General features: G+C 36.9%; 1 protein-coding gene across 1 annotated transcript in view; it reads left to right on the forward strand.

Moving 5' to 3' along the window:
• Positions 1-19022, forward strand: part of DNAJC3 (DnaJ heat shock protein family (Hsp40) member C3) — a 69823-nt gene that overhangs the window by 19748 nt on the left and 31053 nt on the right. Inside the window, exons 3-4 of the mRNA XM_014864865.3 lie at positions 12919-13043; positions 15170-15244. Of these exons, the coding sequence (XP_014720351.3) occupies positions 12919-13043; positions 15170-15244 (200 nt within the window). The remainder of the gene's footprint in view (positions 1-12918; positions 13044-15169; positions 15245-19022) is intronic.

Raw genomic sequence — 19022 nt, forward strand, 5'->3', positions numbered from 1 at the left:
TAGGAAGTTTTTTACATTTCAATGATTAGCTCACCTTGGGAAGTGGCAGTTAATTGGGACAAGAATTTGTACAAGTTACTTTTCACTAGAAACTATATGTTATATGACCATGTCATTACTAAGTCCATACTTTTTCTGGTGATTCAAACGTCCTTAGTGCTGCCGTATGGTTATTAAAACTTTCAGTTGTCTTAGATAAAACATATCTTAAAAAATATATTGGGGGCTGGCCTCGTGGCGTAGTGGTTAAGTTTGCACACTCCACTTCAGTGGCCTGGGGTTTGCAGGTTCTGATCCTGGATGCGGACCTAGCACTGCTCGTCCAACCATGCTGTGGCAGCATCCCACAAAAATAATAGAGGAAGATTGCCACAGATGTTAGCTCAGTGACAATCTTCCTCAGGCAAAAAGAGGAAAATTTGCAATAGATGTTAGCTCAGAGCCAATCTTCCTCCTCACCAAAAAAAAAAAAAAAAAGAAAAAACAAATTGATGCTTTTCTACTACCACAAGAATATTTTCAGAAACGTATGCCTTTTACCTGTTTTATATTTTATTATTTGCTGTCTTTAATTTCACATTTAAGAGAAACATTAAGGACTATGGCATATTGTTAAAGTGGTTTAAAATGACTGCCTATTTTTCTTTAGCTTCACTGCCTTACTGGAAATCTTGAGATGGCTCTTCCCCAAAATAGCCAATAAAATATTATTGTCTTCACAGACAGATGTAAATTAGTAAAGCTAAAACATAGTAGTTTGTGAAATTCAGTAAAGGGAGAAAGTGAAACACTTCTAGTGCATTCAGAATTCAAATAGCAATGTTCATAATTTGGTGAATAGCAGTGATTCTCAAATGGTGCACATATGGTAATTTCTGAGGAAGACCTATGTAGTTTGAGACATTGATCATTTTAGTGTATCTAAAATACAGATTATTCATAAGTAACTGTAGAAAATAAAGTTGAGATGGTATATGATGAGAATATGTAGTACGCAGCGATTGGGGTGCTGTGCTGTCACGGCCTATTGAATCTCTGACGAGACGTGTTGCACAGAAAGGAACTGTAGATCCTCTATTTCAGCTGTCTCCTTTACCACATCAGATTTTTAGTATGGCCATGATTACTGCTTCAGGAAACCCGGTGAGTTAGTGAGAGCCTCTCACTGACAGCGAGTTAGTCCAGGTCTCCTGACTTCTAGACTAACCAGTTATGCACTTACTGCTGAAGGTCATGGAGCTGTACTCCTGTAAAATGTTCACTAACTTTTGTGGTCATATATCATCCATATTTTAATACATTGCTTTAAACTGACTGTATAAAAAGTTCATTAAGTGTTTATTTATTCATTAAAATGTTTATGCTTCTCAACTTGTAAATTTTATAATGTACTTTATTTCTTTAACTTCTCCTGTGTTAGGAATTGATGTTAAAGTTTGTAACAGAATTTGGCTAGAAGCATTGTGAGTATCAATGAATGCTACAGGTGACATTATTTATGGTTGTGGCATATTTTCTTCCATTTTTTTTTATTGAGTTAATGATAGGTTACAATCTTGTGAAATTTCAGTTGTACATTAATGTTTGTCATTCGTGTTGTAGGTGCACCACTTCACCCTTTGTGCCCACCCCCCACCTCACCTTTCCCCTGGTAGCCACTAATCTGTTCTCTTTGTCTACATTGTCAAATTCCACATATGAGTGGAGTCATACAGAGATTGTCCTTCTCTAACTGGCTTATTTCACTTAACATAATTCCCCCAAGGTCCATCCATGTTGTTGAAATGGGACGATTTTGTTCTGTTTTACAGCTGAGTAGTATTCCATTGTATATATATATATATATATATATATATACCACATCTTCTTTATCCAATCATCTGTTGATGGGCACTTAGGTTGCTTCCATGTCTTGGCTATTGTAAATAATGCTGCAGTAAACATTGAGGTGCATAGGACTTTTGGAATTGCTGACTTCAAGCTCTTTGGATAGATACCCAGTAGTGGAATAGCTTGGTTGTATGGTAGTTCTATTTTTAATTTTTTGAGGAATCTCCATACTGTTTTCCATAGTGGCTGCACCAGTTTGCATTCCCACCAGCAGTGTATGAGGGTTCCTTTTTCTCCACAACCTCTCCAACATTTGTTACTATTAGTTTTAGATATTTTTGTCATTCTAATGGGTGTAAGATGATATCTTAGTGTAGTTTTGATTTGCATTTCCCTGATGATCAGCGATGATGAACATCTTTTCATGTGCCTATTGGCCATCCGTATATCTTCTTTAGAGAAATGTCTGTTCATGTCTCCAGCCCATTTTTTGATCGAGTTGTTTGATTTTTTGTTTTTGAGTTGTGTGAGTTCTTTGTATATTATGGATATTAAGCCTAAGTCAGATATATGACTTGCAAATATTTTTTCCCAGTTAGTGGGTTGTTTTCTTGTTTCAATCCTGTTTTCATTTGCCTTGAAGAAGCTCTTTAGTGAGATGAAGTCCCATTTGTTTATTCTTCTGTTGTTTCCCTTGTCTGAGAAGACATCGTGTCCGAAAAGATCCTTTTAATACTGATGTCAAAGAGTATACTGCCTACGTTTTCTTCCAGAAGCCTTATGGTTTCAGGTCTCGCCTTTAGGTCTTTAATCCATTTTGAGTTTATTTTGGTGAATGGTGAGAAAGAATGGTCAATTTTCATTCTTTTACATATGGCTTTCCAGTTTTCCCAGCACCATTTGCTGAAAAGACTTTCTTTTCTCCATTGTATGCCCTCAGCTCCTTTGTCAAAGATAAGCTGTCCATAGATGTGTGGTTTTATTTCTGGGCTTTCAATTCTGTTCCATTGATCTGTGCACCTGTTTTTGTACCAGTACCATGCTGTTTTGATTACTGTAGCTATGTAGTATGTTTTGAAGTCAGGGATTGTGATGCCTCCCATTTTGTTCTTTTTTCTCAGGATTGCTTTAGCAATTTGGGGTCTTTTGTTGCCCCATATGAATTTTAGGATTCTGTGTGCTAATTCTGTAAAGAATGTCATTGGGATTCTGATTGGGATAGCACTGAACCTGTAGATTGCTTTAGGTAGAATGGACATTTTAACTATGTTTATTCTTCCAATCCATGTACATGGAATGTCTTTCCATCTCCTTATGTTGTCATCCAATTCTCTCAGAAAGGCCTTGTAATTTTCATTGTATAGGTATTTCACTTCCTTAGTTAAATTCACGCTGAGCTGTTTTATTCTTTTTGTAGCGATTGTGAATGGTATTGTGTTCTTGAGTTCTTTTTCTGTGAGCTCGTTATTAGAATATAGAAATGCTACTGATTTTTTTTTTTTAAAGATCTTATTTTTTCCTTTTTCTCCCCAAAGCCCCCTGGTACATAGTTGTGTATTCTTCGTTGTGGGTTCTTCTAACTGTGGCATGTGGGACGCTGCCTCAGCGTGGTCTGATGAGCAGTGCCATGTCCGCGCCCAGGATTCGAACTAACGAAACACTGGGCCACCTGCTGCGGAGTGCGCGAACTTAACCACTCGGCCACGGGGCCAGCCCCAGAAATGCTACTGATTTATGCACATTGATTTTATACCCTGCAACTTTGCTGTAGTTGTTGATTACTTCTGAGAGTTTTCCAATGGATTCTTTAGGGTTTTCTATATATAAGATCATGTCGTTTGCAAACAGCAAGAATTTCACTTCTTCCCTCCCTATTTGGATTCCTTTTATTCCTTTTTCTTGTCTGATTGCTCTGGCCAGGACCTCCAGTACTATGTTAAATAAGAGTGGTGATAGAGGGCATCCTTGTCTCGTTCCTGTTTTCAGGGGGATGGCGTTCAGTTTTTGCCCATTGAGTATGATGTTGGCTGTGGGTTTGTCATATATGACCTTTATTATGTTGAGGTAGTTCCCTTCTATGCCCATTTTGTTCAGAGTTTTTATCATAAATGGCTGTTGGGTCTTGTCAAATGCTTTCTCTGCATCTATTGAGATGATCATGTGGTTTTTATTCCTCAGTTTGTTGATGTGGTGTATCATGTTGATTGGTGTGCGGCTGTTGAACCATCCCTGTGTCCCTGGTATGAATCCCACCTGATCATGATGTATGATCCTTTTGATGAATTGCTGAATTATGGTTGCCAAAATTTTGTTTAGAATTTTTGCATCTATGTTCATCAGTGATATTGGCCTGTAGTTCTCTTTTTTCGTGGTGTCCTTGTCAGGCTTTGGTATCAGCATGATGTTGGACTTGTAGAATGTGTTAGGAAGTGTTCCATCCTCCATAATTTTTTGGAATAGCTTGAAAAGGATAGATATTAAATCCTCTCTGAAAGTTTGGTAGAATTCCCCAGGAAACCCATCTGGTCCTGGGGTTTCATTCTTTAGGATGTTTTTGATTGCTGTTTCAATCTCTTTGCTTGTGATTGGTCTGTTCAAATGGTCTGCTTCTTCTTGAGTGAGCTTTGGGAGATTGTAGGAGTCCAAGAATTTATCCATTTCCTCTAGGTTATCCATTTTGTTGGCATATAATTTTTTGTAGTATTCTCTTATAATCCGTTGTACTTCTGTGTAGTCTGTTGTTATTTCTCCTCTTTCATTTCTGATTTTGTTTATTTGAGCTTTCTCCCTTTTTTTCTTTGTAAGTCAGGCTAGGGGTTTGTCAATTTTACTTATCTTCTCAAAGAACCAGCTCTTTGTTTCAATGATCCTTTCTACTGCCTTTTTAGTTTCAATAGCATTTATTTCTGCTCTGATTTTTATTATTTCTCTCCTTCTGCTGACTTAGGGCTTTGTTTGTTCTTCTTTCTCTAATTCAGTTAGGTGTAGTTTAAGATTGCTTATTTGGGATTTTTCTTGTTTGTTAAGATGTGTCTGTATTGTGATGAATTTTCCTCTTAGTGCAGCTTTTGCTGTATCCCATATGAGTTGGTATGGCATATTATCGTTTTCATTTGTTTCCAGGTATTTTTTGATTTCTTCTTTAATTTCTTCAATGATCCATTGCTTGTTCAGTAGCGTATTGTTTAGTCTCCACATCCTTGTCCCTTTCTCAGCTTTTTGCTTGTAATTAATTTCTAGCCTTATAGCATTATGATTGGAGAAGATGCTTGTTATTATTTCAATTTTTTTAAATTTGTAGAGTCTTGCCTTGTTTCCCAACACATGGTCTATCCTTGAGAATGTTCCATGCGCACTGGAGAAGAGTGTGTATTCTGCTGTTTTTGGATGAAGTGTTCTATATATGTCTATTAAGTCCAATTGTTTTAGATTTTTGTTTAGCTCCACTATTTCCTTGTTGATTTTCTGTCTGGATGATCTGTCCATTGATGTGAGTGGGGTGTTGAGGTCCCCTAATATTATTGTGTTGTTTTTAACATCTTTCTTTAGGTCTGTTAATAGTTGCTTTATGAACTTTGGTGCTCCTATGTTGGGTGCATAGATATTTATAAGCATTATTTCTTCTTGATGAAGTGTCCCTTTGATCATTATATATTGTCCCTCTGTGTCTCTCTTTACCTGCCTTATTTTGAAATCCGTTTTGTCTGATATAAGTATTGCAACACCTGCTTTCTTTTGCTTGATATTAACTTGAAGTATTGTCTTCAACCCCTTAACTCTGAGCCTGTGTTTGTCCTTGGGGTTGAGGTGTGTTTCCTGGAGGCAACAAATTGTTGGATCTTGTTCTTTAATCCGTTTTGCCACTCTGTGTCTTTTTATTGGAGAGTTCAATCCGTTTACATTGAGGGTGATTATTGATGCATGTGGGCTTAATACTGTTGTTCTGTCGCTCGTTATCTGGTTTTCCTGCGTTACCTTTGTTTCTCGTCCTGTGTGTTTTAGCCTACCCATTGACTTCTGCAATTTCTTATGCTGGGTTTCTTAGATTTTTCCTTATTCATGTTTTGTGGCTCTGTTCTGTTTTTTAGTTTAGTGGCTACCCTGAAGTTTGTATTTAGAATCTCATGTATAATATAGTCTATTCTCTGGTGGTCTCTTACTTACTTGGCCTAGGCTGATTTAGTCCCTTTGCTCTTCCCTTTGTAAATTATTATTTTCATCTCTTATTCCAACTCGTGTTATGAGTTTGTAGTTTGAGTGATAAGATCGTCTTTGCTTTGGTGGTTTCCTTACCTTTATCCTAATGCTATAGTTGAATATTTGCTATCCTATTCTGGTTCTATCTATCTGTCTCCCTACTCTGTGGTTTGTGACCCCTTTCTCCCTTTTTTTTATTTTTTCAGGTATGAAAGCCTTCTTGAGGATTTCTTGTAGTGGAGGACTTTTGGTTACAAATTCCCTTAACTTTTGTTTTTCTGGAAAAGATATAATTTCTCCTTCATATCTGAAGGATATTTTTGCCAGATAGAGTATTCTTGGCTGAAGATTTTAATATCTTTTAAAGCTTTGAATATGTCACTCCATTCTCTCCTAGCTTGTAAGGTTTCTGTAGAGAAATCCGCTGAAAGTCTGATAGGAGTTCCTTTGTAGGTTATTTTCTTCTGTCTTGCTGCCCTGAGTATTCTTTCTTTGTCTTTCATTTTTGCCATTTTTACTACTATATGCCTTGCAGTAGGTCTTTTTACATTGAGAAATCTATGAGATCTGAAAGCTTCCTCCACACACATTTCTCCCTCAATCCCTAGATTTGGGAAGTTCTCTTGTATAATTTCATTAAGCACACTTTCTGCTCCATTTTCCTTTTCCATGCTCTCTGGTATTCCGATAATTCTTAAATTCGTTCTCCTCATTGAATCCGCTATTTCTCTGATATTTTCCTCATTCTTTCTAAGCCTTAGTTCTCTTTCTTCCTCTGTCTGGAGCTATTCAGCCTATCTTCGATTATGCTAATTTGCTCCTCTGTGGTGTCTACATGGGCATTCAGAGAATCCGTATTCTGTTTTATCTGGTCCACTGTATTTCTCATCTCTAGTATTTCTAATTGATTCTTTATAATTTCAATTTCTTTTGTGAAGTAACTCCAGATCTCATTGAGTTGTTTCTCTATGTTTCCCTCTACCTCATTGAGTTTTTTGATGATAGCTACTCTGAACTCATTTTCACTTGGTTTACCTATTTCCAAGTCCTCAGGACTTAATTTTGCGTTTTTATTGTTTTCCTTCTGGTCTGGAGCTTTTATAAATTGCTGAATGGTAGAGGAGCCCTTTTTGTGCATGATGGTAGTATTCGTTTGCAGTTACAGCCTGTCACCACTAGATGGGGGTTGAGAGCCGCATATCCTGAGCCCTCCATGTTCAGCCAAGATGGCGGCGCCCAGCGCAGGTTGCGGGAGGAGGGGCACTTTCTCTCGCATTCTGATCTGGATTTCGATCAGCTCTCATTCTCTGGTCTCCCCGGGGCCTGGCTTGATGGAGTCCCCACACACGGAAGCTTTCCCCCATCAGTGGGTTTCCACTGCACCAGCCCACGGAGTCCTGGATGGTCCCCTGGTCACGTGGCCTCTCCCCTGCTCCTTCCCTCACTGTCGGCAGCGATCCCAGTCTCTAGGGGAGGGAGTGAAGTTCTCTCTTACCCCATTCCAGCTCTTCCGAGGCGAGCTGCAGCCTCTCCGTCCTGTTGTTTTGCTCTGTAGCTCTCTGATGGTCTCGGCATTAGGGGTTATTGGTTGAAAATCAGTTTTTCCATTTCTTTGGTTGTATTTTGGAGGGGAGAGAGTCCTGGGTCAGCTCACCCTGCCATTTTGCTCCACCCCCTCTCTTTTCTTCCATTTTTATTTTTGAAAAAGTACTTGATATAGTTTCAAAATTACTCAAGCACAGTATGTTTTATGATTACCTTTTTACACAGTGTAAGGTTTATGTATTTAAACTCAATAGCAGCAAAAATAATTATTTTTATGTTGTGGTGTAGATCTATCAGTGATATGGTTTGAAATTTTTTTCTTTCTGGCATGTAAATATTTTTTGGCAGGAGTAAAGACTTGGAACTGATTGGAAAATATTATAGATCTATTGGAAACAGTGTGATTTAAGGAAGAGTGTTGGCACTTTCCAAATAGTCTTCTGAAATAGTTGCATCTTTTTCAGTGTTATGAAATAGTCAGACACTGTTTTGTTTAGAGATTTGTCATCAGAGAAAACTGCAGTGCACGTGTGAAGATGCCCCACCTCTCATTCCTGCAGCATGGTCTTATGGGGATAATGAGCCCTAGGGGGTATCTGGCATAAATGTATGTCTAAAGTGGTGGATTAAATGGTGGACTTGTCTGAAATGATTGGTTTCTCCATTTGCTTGGTAAGAAAACCAGTATCACACTTACATAGTTTTGCTAAATTGAAAAGTAAAATCCATGTCTACATTTATTTGTTGTTAAAACATATTGGGTGCTTTCTCATCACATTTGAACCTCACTTGTGAAATGAGGATGGACATTACTATCCACATGTAGACAGAAGGAAACAAAGAGGTCTCCAGTGGCTTTCCAAAGGTCACATTCCAGTTCAGGAGATTGTGAACTTCTTAAAGATGGGTGCTATCTTATTATTATTGTTATTATTATTATTTTAACCTCTGGTAGGTGCTCAGTAAAAGTTTGAATGAATGAAGGGGTAGGCTTGGATTAGCTGGGAGCAAGAATAAAAATTTTTTTTGTATTTAGGCAGGGATTGGTGGTCTTTCTGCTTCCCACCTCCACTGTTTACAGCATCATTTGTAGTTAACTTTCTGATGTATTTTCTCCAGATAGTGGTTGTATTTTCTTTATTAGGGCTAATTTTCTTATATTTGAATTGTTTGATAGTTTTAGGATTAGACCTTAAGTCCGTCTCCCATGTTCAAATTTCTAATAAACTAGTATAACAATTTGAATGACTTGTTTTCACATGAATCTAGTATTTCTCTATGTAGGCTTGCAGGCAATTTAAATAATGAACTGTATTGTATATTGAATGCCAGCCCTAGTGGTCTAGTGGTTAAGATTCAGTGCTCTCACTGCTGTGGCCCAGGTTAGTTTCTCACTCAGGGAACCACACCACCTGTCTGTGAGTTGTCTGTACTATGGTGACTGTGTGTTGCTGTGATGCTGAAAGGTATGCCACCAGGATTTCAAATACCAGGGGGGTCACCCATGGTGGACAGGTTTCAGGAGAGCTTCCAGACAAAGGCAGACTAGGAAGAAGGACCGGGTCACCCACTTCCAAAAAAATTTCCTATGAAAACCTTATGAATAGCAGTGGAGCATTATCTGATACAGTGCCAGAAGGTGAGAGGATGGCACAAAAAGCCAGGGCAGGGTTCCACTCTGCTGTACACAGGGTTGCTAGGAGTCAGAGTCTACTGCACTAACAACAATTGTATATTTAATGGATAACAGGAAAAGTGATTATTTTCAAGGTCAGTAAATCTTGTATTTTGAGAAACTAAGCATGAATTTCTTAAACCAGTCTTTGTTCAGTTGCTACTTCATGCACAATGATATAGGAATGGGTGCTAGTTCTAGGAACTGTTGGTATTTTAAGATGAAGAGCCCTGGAAGGCTATTTTGATTTGCCATTTTGGGTGACCCTATACCGCTAAGCAAGTAAGCAAATTGATTCTTGATTCATATGTTGACCACTGTCATCTGATTTCTTAATTTTTAAAGGTTGATTGTTATAAATTGGGGTCTTAATCCCATTTCATATCTTAAAAATACCTGAAAACTGGATAGTAAAATAAGTGAAAGTGAACACCTCAAATATTTTACATAGACTTTTTTTATATGTTTGTAATCAAATTCTTAATACAAAAGCTAAGTCATACATAATCCTCTTCGGAAGTTTTTCTGCGTGAACTGAAATGGTCAGGTTTTTTTCCAAGTAGAATTCCAATGCAATGTTTACTGAAGGTACTTTCTTGATAAAATACCCAAAGCTGGCACTAAACAGTCTTCTTTTCTTGAAAGAACTTCATACAGAGTTCAAAATAAACATCATCTGTTTTTGAAAATGCCATTGCTAATCATGTGGGAGAATGATCTGAATATCCTGGTGAGGCACGTCTGTTTAAGAGCCATATCTTGCTGACTTTGTTGGGTCCCTTGCTTGTCCCAGGCAGGTCTCAGTGTTGGCATTGGCCTGAAGTGTCCTTTGCAGTTATCAGGAGTTTGTTTTAATTTCCTTTTGCTTGGGTACCTGTGGACCAGGTGCTATGGAGACACAAAAATGAATTCACTCATGGAATTTATTTTCTCTAGACTGAGGCATGTGTATAAATAATTGATATCAGGAGGTATTGATAAGTGTTAGGTGCAGTAAGAGATATGTATTATAGAATGTTTTGGAAATTGAGGTAATGGAAGGTTTATTTTCACATGTAATCAAATAAGTCACTTGTGGTGTAAACTCCAGACCTTAAATCATGTTGTTTTCAGTATTTCTTATTCTCTGCTTAGTGTAATTAAATTTGGAGAACTTAAGGTTTCATTTTTTTTTTAAATAAATGAATATAAAAGTAATTCACGTTCATTGTGAAACATTTTGGAATACATGGACAGTATAAAGAAGAAAATCCAATCTCTCTGCCCAGATGACTGTTGTTGATGTGTAGCGAATTTCCTTCTGCTTTTAGGGACAGTCACTTAAGTTTTAGTAATCCTTAGGTAGCCAGTCATTCTTACAGCCAGTTTTGCTGACCAGACCTATATATTTTTAATTTATTGCACATTCTAAATCAAATATAAACTAAACCCAAAAATATTCTATATCAAGTATGCTCTAAATATAGTTACTCTGTTTCTTAGTCCTTCTTCAAGCCAATTACAATATTTTGCAGGAAAAACCCTATATACAGGCCACTGACTTTGCTCTTCTTTCCTCGCTTTCCAAGGGAAATTGGTCAGGAAAGAAATTTCAGTGATGCTTAGCTGGGATCATATATGGATTTTGTTTTTGTTTTAGATTTAAGAAAAAATGTTTTTTTAATTGTTAAAATGCCCAATTTTCTTATTTTTTCAAAATAGTCCTTTTTTTCTGACTGCCTCATTCTTTTACTTTTTTATTGTAGTAAAATATACGTAACAAAATTTATCATTTTTAAGTTTATAGTTCAGTGGCATTAAGTGCGTTCACATTGTTGTGCAGCCGTCCTTACCATCCACCTCCAGAACTTTTTCATCATGCCAAACTGAAACTCTGTACCCATTAAACAGTTGTTTCCCATTTCTGATGCCCCTCCCTTCTCACCCCTGGCAAGCACCATTCTAATTTCTGTCTCTGTAAATTTCATTATTCTAGTTACCTCATAGGAATGGAATCACACGATATTTGTCTTTTTGTGTCTGGCTTATTTCACTTAGGATAATGTCTTCAGGGTTCATCCATGTTGTAGCATGTATCATAATTTCATTCCTTGTTAAGGCTGAATATTATTCCATTCTATGTATACACCACATTTTGTTTATCCATTCATCCATCGATGGACATTTGGGTTGTTTCCACCTTTGGGCTATTGTGAGTAGTGCTGCTATGAACATGGGTGTACAAATATCTGCTTGAACTCTGCTTTCAATTCTTTTAGGTATATACCCAGAAGTGGAATTGGTTCATATGGTAATTCTATGTTTAATTTTTGAGGAATCACCATACTGTTTTCCACAGCAGCTGCACCGTTTTACATTCCCTATGACAGTTCACAAGGGTTCCTGTGTCTCCACATCCTCACCAATACTTATTTCCCCCTGCCTCCCTCCCTCCTTCCCCTTTTCCCTCCCTCCCTTTCTTCCTTTTTCTTTCTTCCTCCCTCCCTCCCTCCCTTCCATCCTAAGGGATATGAAGTGCTGTCTTACTGTGGTTTTGATCTGCATTCCTCTAATGATTAGTGATGTTGAGCATCTGTTCACGTGCTTATTGGCCATTTGTATGTCCTGTTTCATCGATAGTTTTATAGCGTATTTGCTCCTCCTGCCCCACCTTCCTCCAGCAGTACTTCAGGTAGTTTTCAGTGCCATTAACAAGTGCTCAAAACTATCATTTTAAATGATTATATACTATCCTGCCATATAGATTTTCATATTGTAATGTTTTTACATGACGAGACCTTTAGGGGTAGAACTTTAGGGAGTTTAGTTGTAAATCTTAAAATGATGACATCTGTGTACATATATATTTATTTTTTTAAGATATGTGGTTGGATTTGGTCAAGATCATTTTTAAGATTCTTGATACACACGTTTTTTCAAAATTGCTTTCTAGAAGGATTAATTGACCGTACAAGATTTGCTTGTAATTGAATTCACTCTTCTCACTTTGTAGGTGCTGAGCAGAGTGGAATTAGTTCAAAAAGCTAGCTCATCCATCTGCTTTCCTTCTTTCAAATGTTAACTTCTCTAGTCTCACTCTCATTTTCATTTTCCTCCTTTGTCCTATGGTTTGTGACTTTATTTCTTCACTGCCATTTTAGTTGGAGTTTGTGAGGGAGCAGAGATTGCACATTCAATATATTAGTTTAATTGGAAGTCTATAATTTCCTAAAATTCTGTGAATAAGTGCGTAGTCCATGTTCACAATCAGTGTTTCACTTAAGAAAATTTCAGCAAAGACTGAATTGCATACTTATATAAGTTATGAGTTGAATATAGTTAATATTCTAGACTGGAGGTTCGCAAACTTTTTCTCTGAAGGCCCAGATAATAATTTATGCTTTGTGGCCAGTCTCTGTTGCATATTTTTCTATTTTTTTGACATCTCTTTAAGAATGTAAAAAATATTCTGAACTTGAAGTCTGTGTGTTAGATTTGGTTCAAAGTCTACAGTTTGCCGACCCCTATTCTGGAATTATTTGCAGTGATCTTGCTAGGCAACATGACCCATTATTAAGGAAGAAATTCTTTTCTTAATGCTTTTCTTAATAGAATTGCAAACTCTGATAATGTTCAGGTGATTTGGTTTTTAGAGTAAATTACTGAGAGCTAATATTTATTTTAATTTTCAGATGGTGACCCTGATAACTATATTGCTTACTATCGGAGAGCTACCGTCTTTCTAGCTATGGGCAAATCAAAAGCAGCACTTCCTGATTTAACTAAAGTGATTGAATTGAAGATGGATTTCACTGCAGTAAGTTCATCTAAACTTTTTTTAAAGGGGAGTTTCAGGGAACTTAGAAGAGGTAATTTGTTTCTTGAGGTGAGGACTGGCGTGCTAGGCATAGCTAGAAGATATAGAAAGCCACTGTGATGTAGTGGACTGGGCAACAGGAGAAATTGAAAGTCCCTGGAATCAAAGGTCTGTGTGAAACAGGAACAGTAGATGCAGTAGGTGATTTTTAGAAGCTTGGCAGTGATGTTAGCTTTGTGGTTTAGAAAGACATCTGTGTGGATTGATGGAGTGTAGGGCAAGATGTGAGGGTGAGAAAGTTGATTAAGAGACTGTTGAGTTAAGAGGCTATCTGGTGACTGGTGACAGTTTCAATTACCAGTCAGCTGTAGTAGGAAGAATAAAGAAGACAGGATAGCTCAATAAAGCCAGTGGTTTGTGGTGAGGGTACAAAATGCTGAATTAGACAGAGTCCTCCCCTGAACCAACACCCAAACTTCAGAGGGAGAGGAGTTTACAGTCTAATGAGATATCCTGATGATTGGCAGGTCACTGTAATGGCTTAAAATAATAGGACCAATGAGATGGTTTCAAAATTAATTTGGTAACTTATTTATTGTTTATATTCTGCCATATTCCAAAAAGGATTTGAGATAACTGATTAGATATGAGTGAATGTTTAGTTTGAAATATTACTATTATTTTTTTTATTTTTTGAGGAAGATTGGCCCTGAGCTAACATCCATGCCCAACTTCCTCTACTTTATATGTGGGACGCCTACCATGGCATGGCTTGACAAGCGGTGTGTAGGTCCACACCTGGGATCTGAACCTGCGAACCCTGGGCTGCCGAAACGGAATGTGCAAACTTAACCGCTGTGCCTTTTGGCTGGCCCCAGAAATATTACTATTGTTTTTAGATAGAATTCCCAAGTATCAAATTTTTCTTTAATCTATTACTTTACCAAACTAAGCACAACCTTTCACAAAGGTTACGTGGCTCCTTTTTCTTGTATTATAGTAGCTATTAGCTAGTTGAAGTGACTTTACTCTTTCTTTCTAACAGAGGATTAGGGAAATTATATGTACCATAAAAGTAATATATAAGTTTTAGTGGACTATTGATGTGATTTCTGTCTTATGGTAGATGTTTGTCATCAGAGAGTTGATATTCTTGGAAGAGATGGGATTATGCACATTAGAAGAAGGAGAATATCGGAGATGATGGGGAGAAAATGATGCATGTTAAAAGGGAAGAGCATTATTATTCTGGTTATGGTGGAGTAAATATTTGCATTGAGAGTTAATAAAAAAAAAAACCACAACTATTTCCAGAGCTTGGATTGGTAAAGTCCCAAATTACACACTTTTACAGTAATGACAAAAAAGTTATTATGATGGCAAAAGTATATTTTTTTAAATTGAGATATAATTCACATACCATCAGATTTACTTTTTTGTTACAAATTATACACTGAAGTATATCAGGTGTACACTGAAGTGTACAATTCACTGGTTTTTAGTATATTCACAAGGTTGTGCAAGCATCATTGCTATCTAGTTCCAGAACATTTTTATCACCCCCAAAAGAAACCCTGTACTCATTAACAGTCACTCCCCATTTCTGTCCAGCCCTTGACAACCACTTATCTGTTTCTATGGATTTGCCTATTTGGGATATTTCTTATAAATGAGATCATACAACATATCCCCTTGTGTATCTGGCTTCTTTCACTTAGCATAATGTTTTCAAGGTTTATCCATGTTGTAGCATGCATCAGAATTTCATTTCTTTTTATGGCTGAATAATGTTCTATGTATGGGTATATCACATTTGTTTATTTATTAGTTGATGGAAATTTTTTTTTATGACATTTTGACTATTGCTGTGAACATTCATGAACAAGTTTTTGTGTCGACACATTTTCAATTTTTTGGGTATAGCAACAGTCTTTTTAAGAAAGCATGTTTTAACAAAAATTAAAAACATTCATTGGTTCCAGGAATTATTCTCAGAGTGCCCAGTCAAATGGGCATTGGAAAAATAAATATTTCATTAATACTTCATTAGCTTATTTACTTTTATTCTTTGTGTGTAAAGAAAATTGAAAATGCATAGTTCTCAGGACATCTGTTTTTTTTTCTAGGCAAGGTTACAGAGAGGTCACTTACTACTCAAACAAGGAAAACTCGATGAAGCAGAAGACGATTTTAAAAAAGTGGTATGTTAAGTTCAATTTGTATTTGGCTCTATGAAGATGTTATTTTGAGTGAACATATTGGACTTATGTTTTATAATAAGACATTTAATAATAATTTTATAGCTAAAAGGGAGAATTGTTTGATTTGTATTTATGAGAATCACAGATCCCAGGGCCAGTCCTGTAGCTGAGTGGTTAAGTTCGTGTGCTCCGCTGCGGCGGCCCAGGGTTTCGCCAGTTCAGATCCTGGGCGCAGACATGGCACCACTCGTCAGGCCACATTGAGGCGGCGTCCCGTATGCCACAACTAGAAGGACCTACAACTAGGATATACAACTATGTACCGGGGGGATTTAGGGAGAAAAAGCAGGAAAAAAAAAGATTGGCAACAGTTCTTAGCTCAGGTGCTGATCTTTAAAAAAAAAAAACACTCACAGATCTTGTATTAATATTTAGTGACTGCATCAAAGAATCGCTGTAACAGAGGGAAGGTAAAGTGTATGGAATAGATACATAATCCTAACTCAGTTCATGTAGCTCATGTGTTCTGCTTTCTTCTCCGTGAGAATCTAGAGATGTCAGCTGAGCTATTCTAAAAGTCCTGTAAGTGACTTGGGAAATGCTTTATTTGATTTGAAAGGAATAATGAAACAGATTCTTAAAAGGAAATGTTGCTGTTGCCCATATGGCTACTTTACAAAGTAAAAAATGTTTTGGATTTGTTGGAAAGATGTTATAGATTACATGTAATTGAAGGGGGTATGTCCTAAAAAATGGTTTGGAGAGAGACAGCTAGCTAATGTCTTTATGCCCTCATTGGGCTTGTTTTAAGACCTGCATTTTTGTTCTACATGGATTTGTTTCTGGAAGAAAATATTTGCAACCACATATGTGATAAAGTATCTAGAATACATAAAGAACTCCCAAAACACAATAGTAAAAAAGCAAACATCCAATAGAATATGGGCAGAAGACATCAACAGACATTTCACTGAAAAGGCTTTACAGATGGCAAATATGCACATGAAAAGATCATTAGCCATTAAGGAAATCTAAATTACAACAACAAGGAGCTATCACTACACATCTCTCAAAATGGCTAAAATAAAAAAGTCACAATACGACGTAGACAAACATAAAATGGCCCATTCACTCTGGAAAGCAATTTGGTAGTTTCTTTTTTTTTCACTGAGGTAGATTTGCCCTTAGCTAACACCCATTGCCAATGCCAATCTTCCTCTTTTTGTACGTGAGCCTCCGCCACAGCATGGCCCCTGACAGAGGAGTGGTGTAGGTCCAGACCCGAGAACCAAACCAGGCCACCAAAGCAGAGCACACTGAACTTAACCAATAGTCCACTGGGGCAATATGATAGAATAATATTCATTAACAAGAATTGTTTACGTATAGTGTTGATTTATAGACCTAGACATACAAAATAAAGTCAATTAAAAGACAATATAAAAATTGTGTGTAAAAGTTGTTTACAACTAGAGAAAACTTTTACGTGTGCTAAAATTAGTCTAAGTGGCAGTTATTTAAAGTTTATAGCTGTTTTCCCTTTTGCAAGGTTGTATACAACAAGTTTTGAAGAAAAAAGAAAAGCTTTGGAACAGAGACAGGAAGCTTGGCTTTTAGAACTGACTTTGTACTTCAGCCATGATTTACATAGCACTCCGGATGTGCGGGGCATGTTGCTAAGTGATTTCCAGGGATTATTTCACTTAATCATTGTTCAGATGTGAGGCAGAAAGGGAAGAGGGAGGGGTGAGGCTTAAAAGATGTCAGCAATAAAATGGAATCTGACTTATATAAGGGAAAGAGGAATTTAGCATGACTTCTAGGATTTGGCTTAGATAATAAAGAAGAGCCATTTATTGAAGACGATTGGGGGGGGTGCGGTGGTAGTGGCAGTGGGTTGGAGATAGGAAATGGAATTCTGTTGACCTTGTTATTGAGATGCCATTTAGAATGTCCCATGGGATAGATGTCAAATAGGCAGTTGCAGTCTGATGTCAGTGTATGCATAAGAGGGAATGGTGAAGAATGTAGGCTCTGGAAATGACTTTGAGCCATAGTTGCCTGTTGTATAAAATGGAGATCATCTGAAATGTCCTTTAGGATTTTAGGATTGGCTTAGAATAGTGCCTGGAGCATAGAAAGCTCTCAATAAATAAAGCTCTCAAATAAATTGATCATCACCATCATCCAAAGCATGGGCTTTGGAGATAGAGACCTTAGTTTGAACTTAAGCAAGACTTCTGGCAAGTTATATAATCATTCAATTTCTTTATCTGTAAATTGAAGACAGTAAAACTGTCTCATGGGTAATAGTATTAAGTGAAAAAAAAATAGGTATGCAAAGTAGGCTTTAACTGTTCTTTCTGCTCTTCAGCAGTTTTCACTTTAGTTGGAAGAAATAAGCCCTAAATATGTAAAAAATAACAGTGCAGAGGCATTTGTAAGAAGTGACATATGAGCTGTCTAAATAACAAGATAGCTCATTAAGATTGAGAATGACATATGACCAGAAGTTGGGAGACCCACCTCACTTTGTCTCCTGATTAACTGTGTGTTGTTGAGCAGATTACTTACCATTTGTGAGACTCAGTATTTTCTTTTATAAAGTGAGAGTTGATTGGGCAAGATGATTTCTTAGCTTACTTCCATTGTTAAGAGTTTCTTAAGTGATTTAAACATGTAGAGAAAGGCGATTACTACCATAATATAGAACAATTAGGGAAGCTTGGAGGAGAGGAGACTTGAGAAATGGGTTGGTTTGATTAAAATTGCTTGATGGAACAAGAGAGTCTTTTGGAATCTTAGAGAGATTTTTTTGTGTGTGTTACAATTAGGAGAAATTAGCTATATTCTCACATTTCCCTGCTTCATTTCTGGTAGGTTTTATTTATGAATTTAACAAATATTTGAGTTCATCCTCTGCCAGGTTCAATGAACATTCTTGTCTGTTTTGTTTTCCTTGCTCACACTGAATCTCTTCAGGGCAGCAGTTCTCAGGATTGGTCTCTGGATCCCACTTACTGTTAAATATTGAGGACTCTAAGGAGCTTTTGTTTATCAATGTTTATGGTATTAGAAATTAATTTTAGAAATTAAATATTAATTTAAAAGTAGTAATAAACCCACTATGTGTAAATATAAATAGCTTTGTTTTTGCATGAAAAACAACTATATTTTCAAAAACAAAAAATTTGGTAATGAGTGGTATTATTTTACATTTTTGCAAATCTCTTTGATATCTGACTTACTTGAAGACAACTGGATTCCCAGATCTGATTTATATATTGGTCGAAGCATTATTGGAGGAAATGTGTCTCACACATATAAGCGGTTGGAAAAGGAAGACTATTTTAATAGTCTTTTTAGATAATTGTGGATATTCTTTGGTGTTACACAAAGACTGCACTAGTGGTTATAGGTTAGTTGCAGTGTGGGCTCTGAAATCTTATCAGTGAACTTTTAGTACTTTGTTATAATGAAACCCATTGGTTTATCTTGCACTTTGAATGGATTCTTTATATTTTATACATATATGCTTTTGTCCCCACAGACCCCTGAAAGAATATTAAGGACTCCCAGGGGTCCCTGGATCAGACTCTGAGAATCACTGCTGTAGGGTATATACCTGAGAGGATAATTGCTACTTTGAAAGTTATGGGCATTTTTAATCTGGCTGAACAGTTTGGCACTGTCCCTTTAAGTGGTTATCCAAATTTATGTTCCCACCAGCAGCATAGGAGAGTTCCACGTGTTCCACATCTTCAACAACACTTGATAT

Source organism: Equus asinus, chromosome 11 (genome assembly GCF_041296235.1).
Source record: "Equus asinus isolate D_3611 breed Donkey chromosome 11, EquAss-T2T_v2, whole genome shotgun sequence".
Lineage (NCBI taxonomy): Eukaryota > Metazoa > Chordata > Mammalia > Perissodactyla > Equidae > Equus > Equus asinus.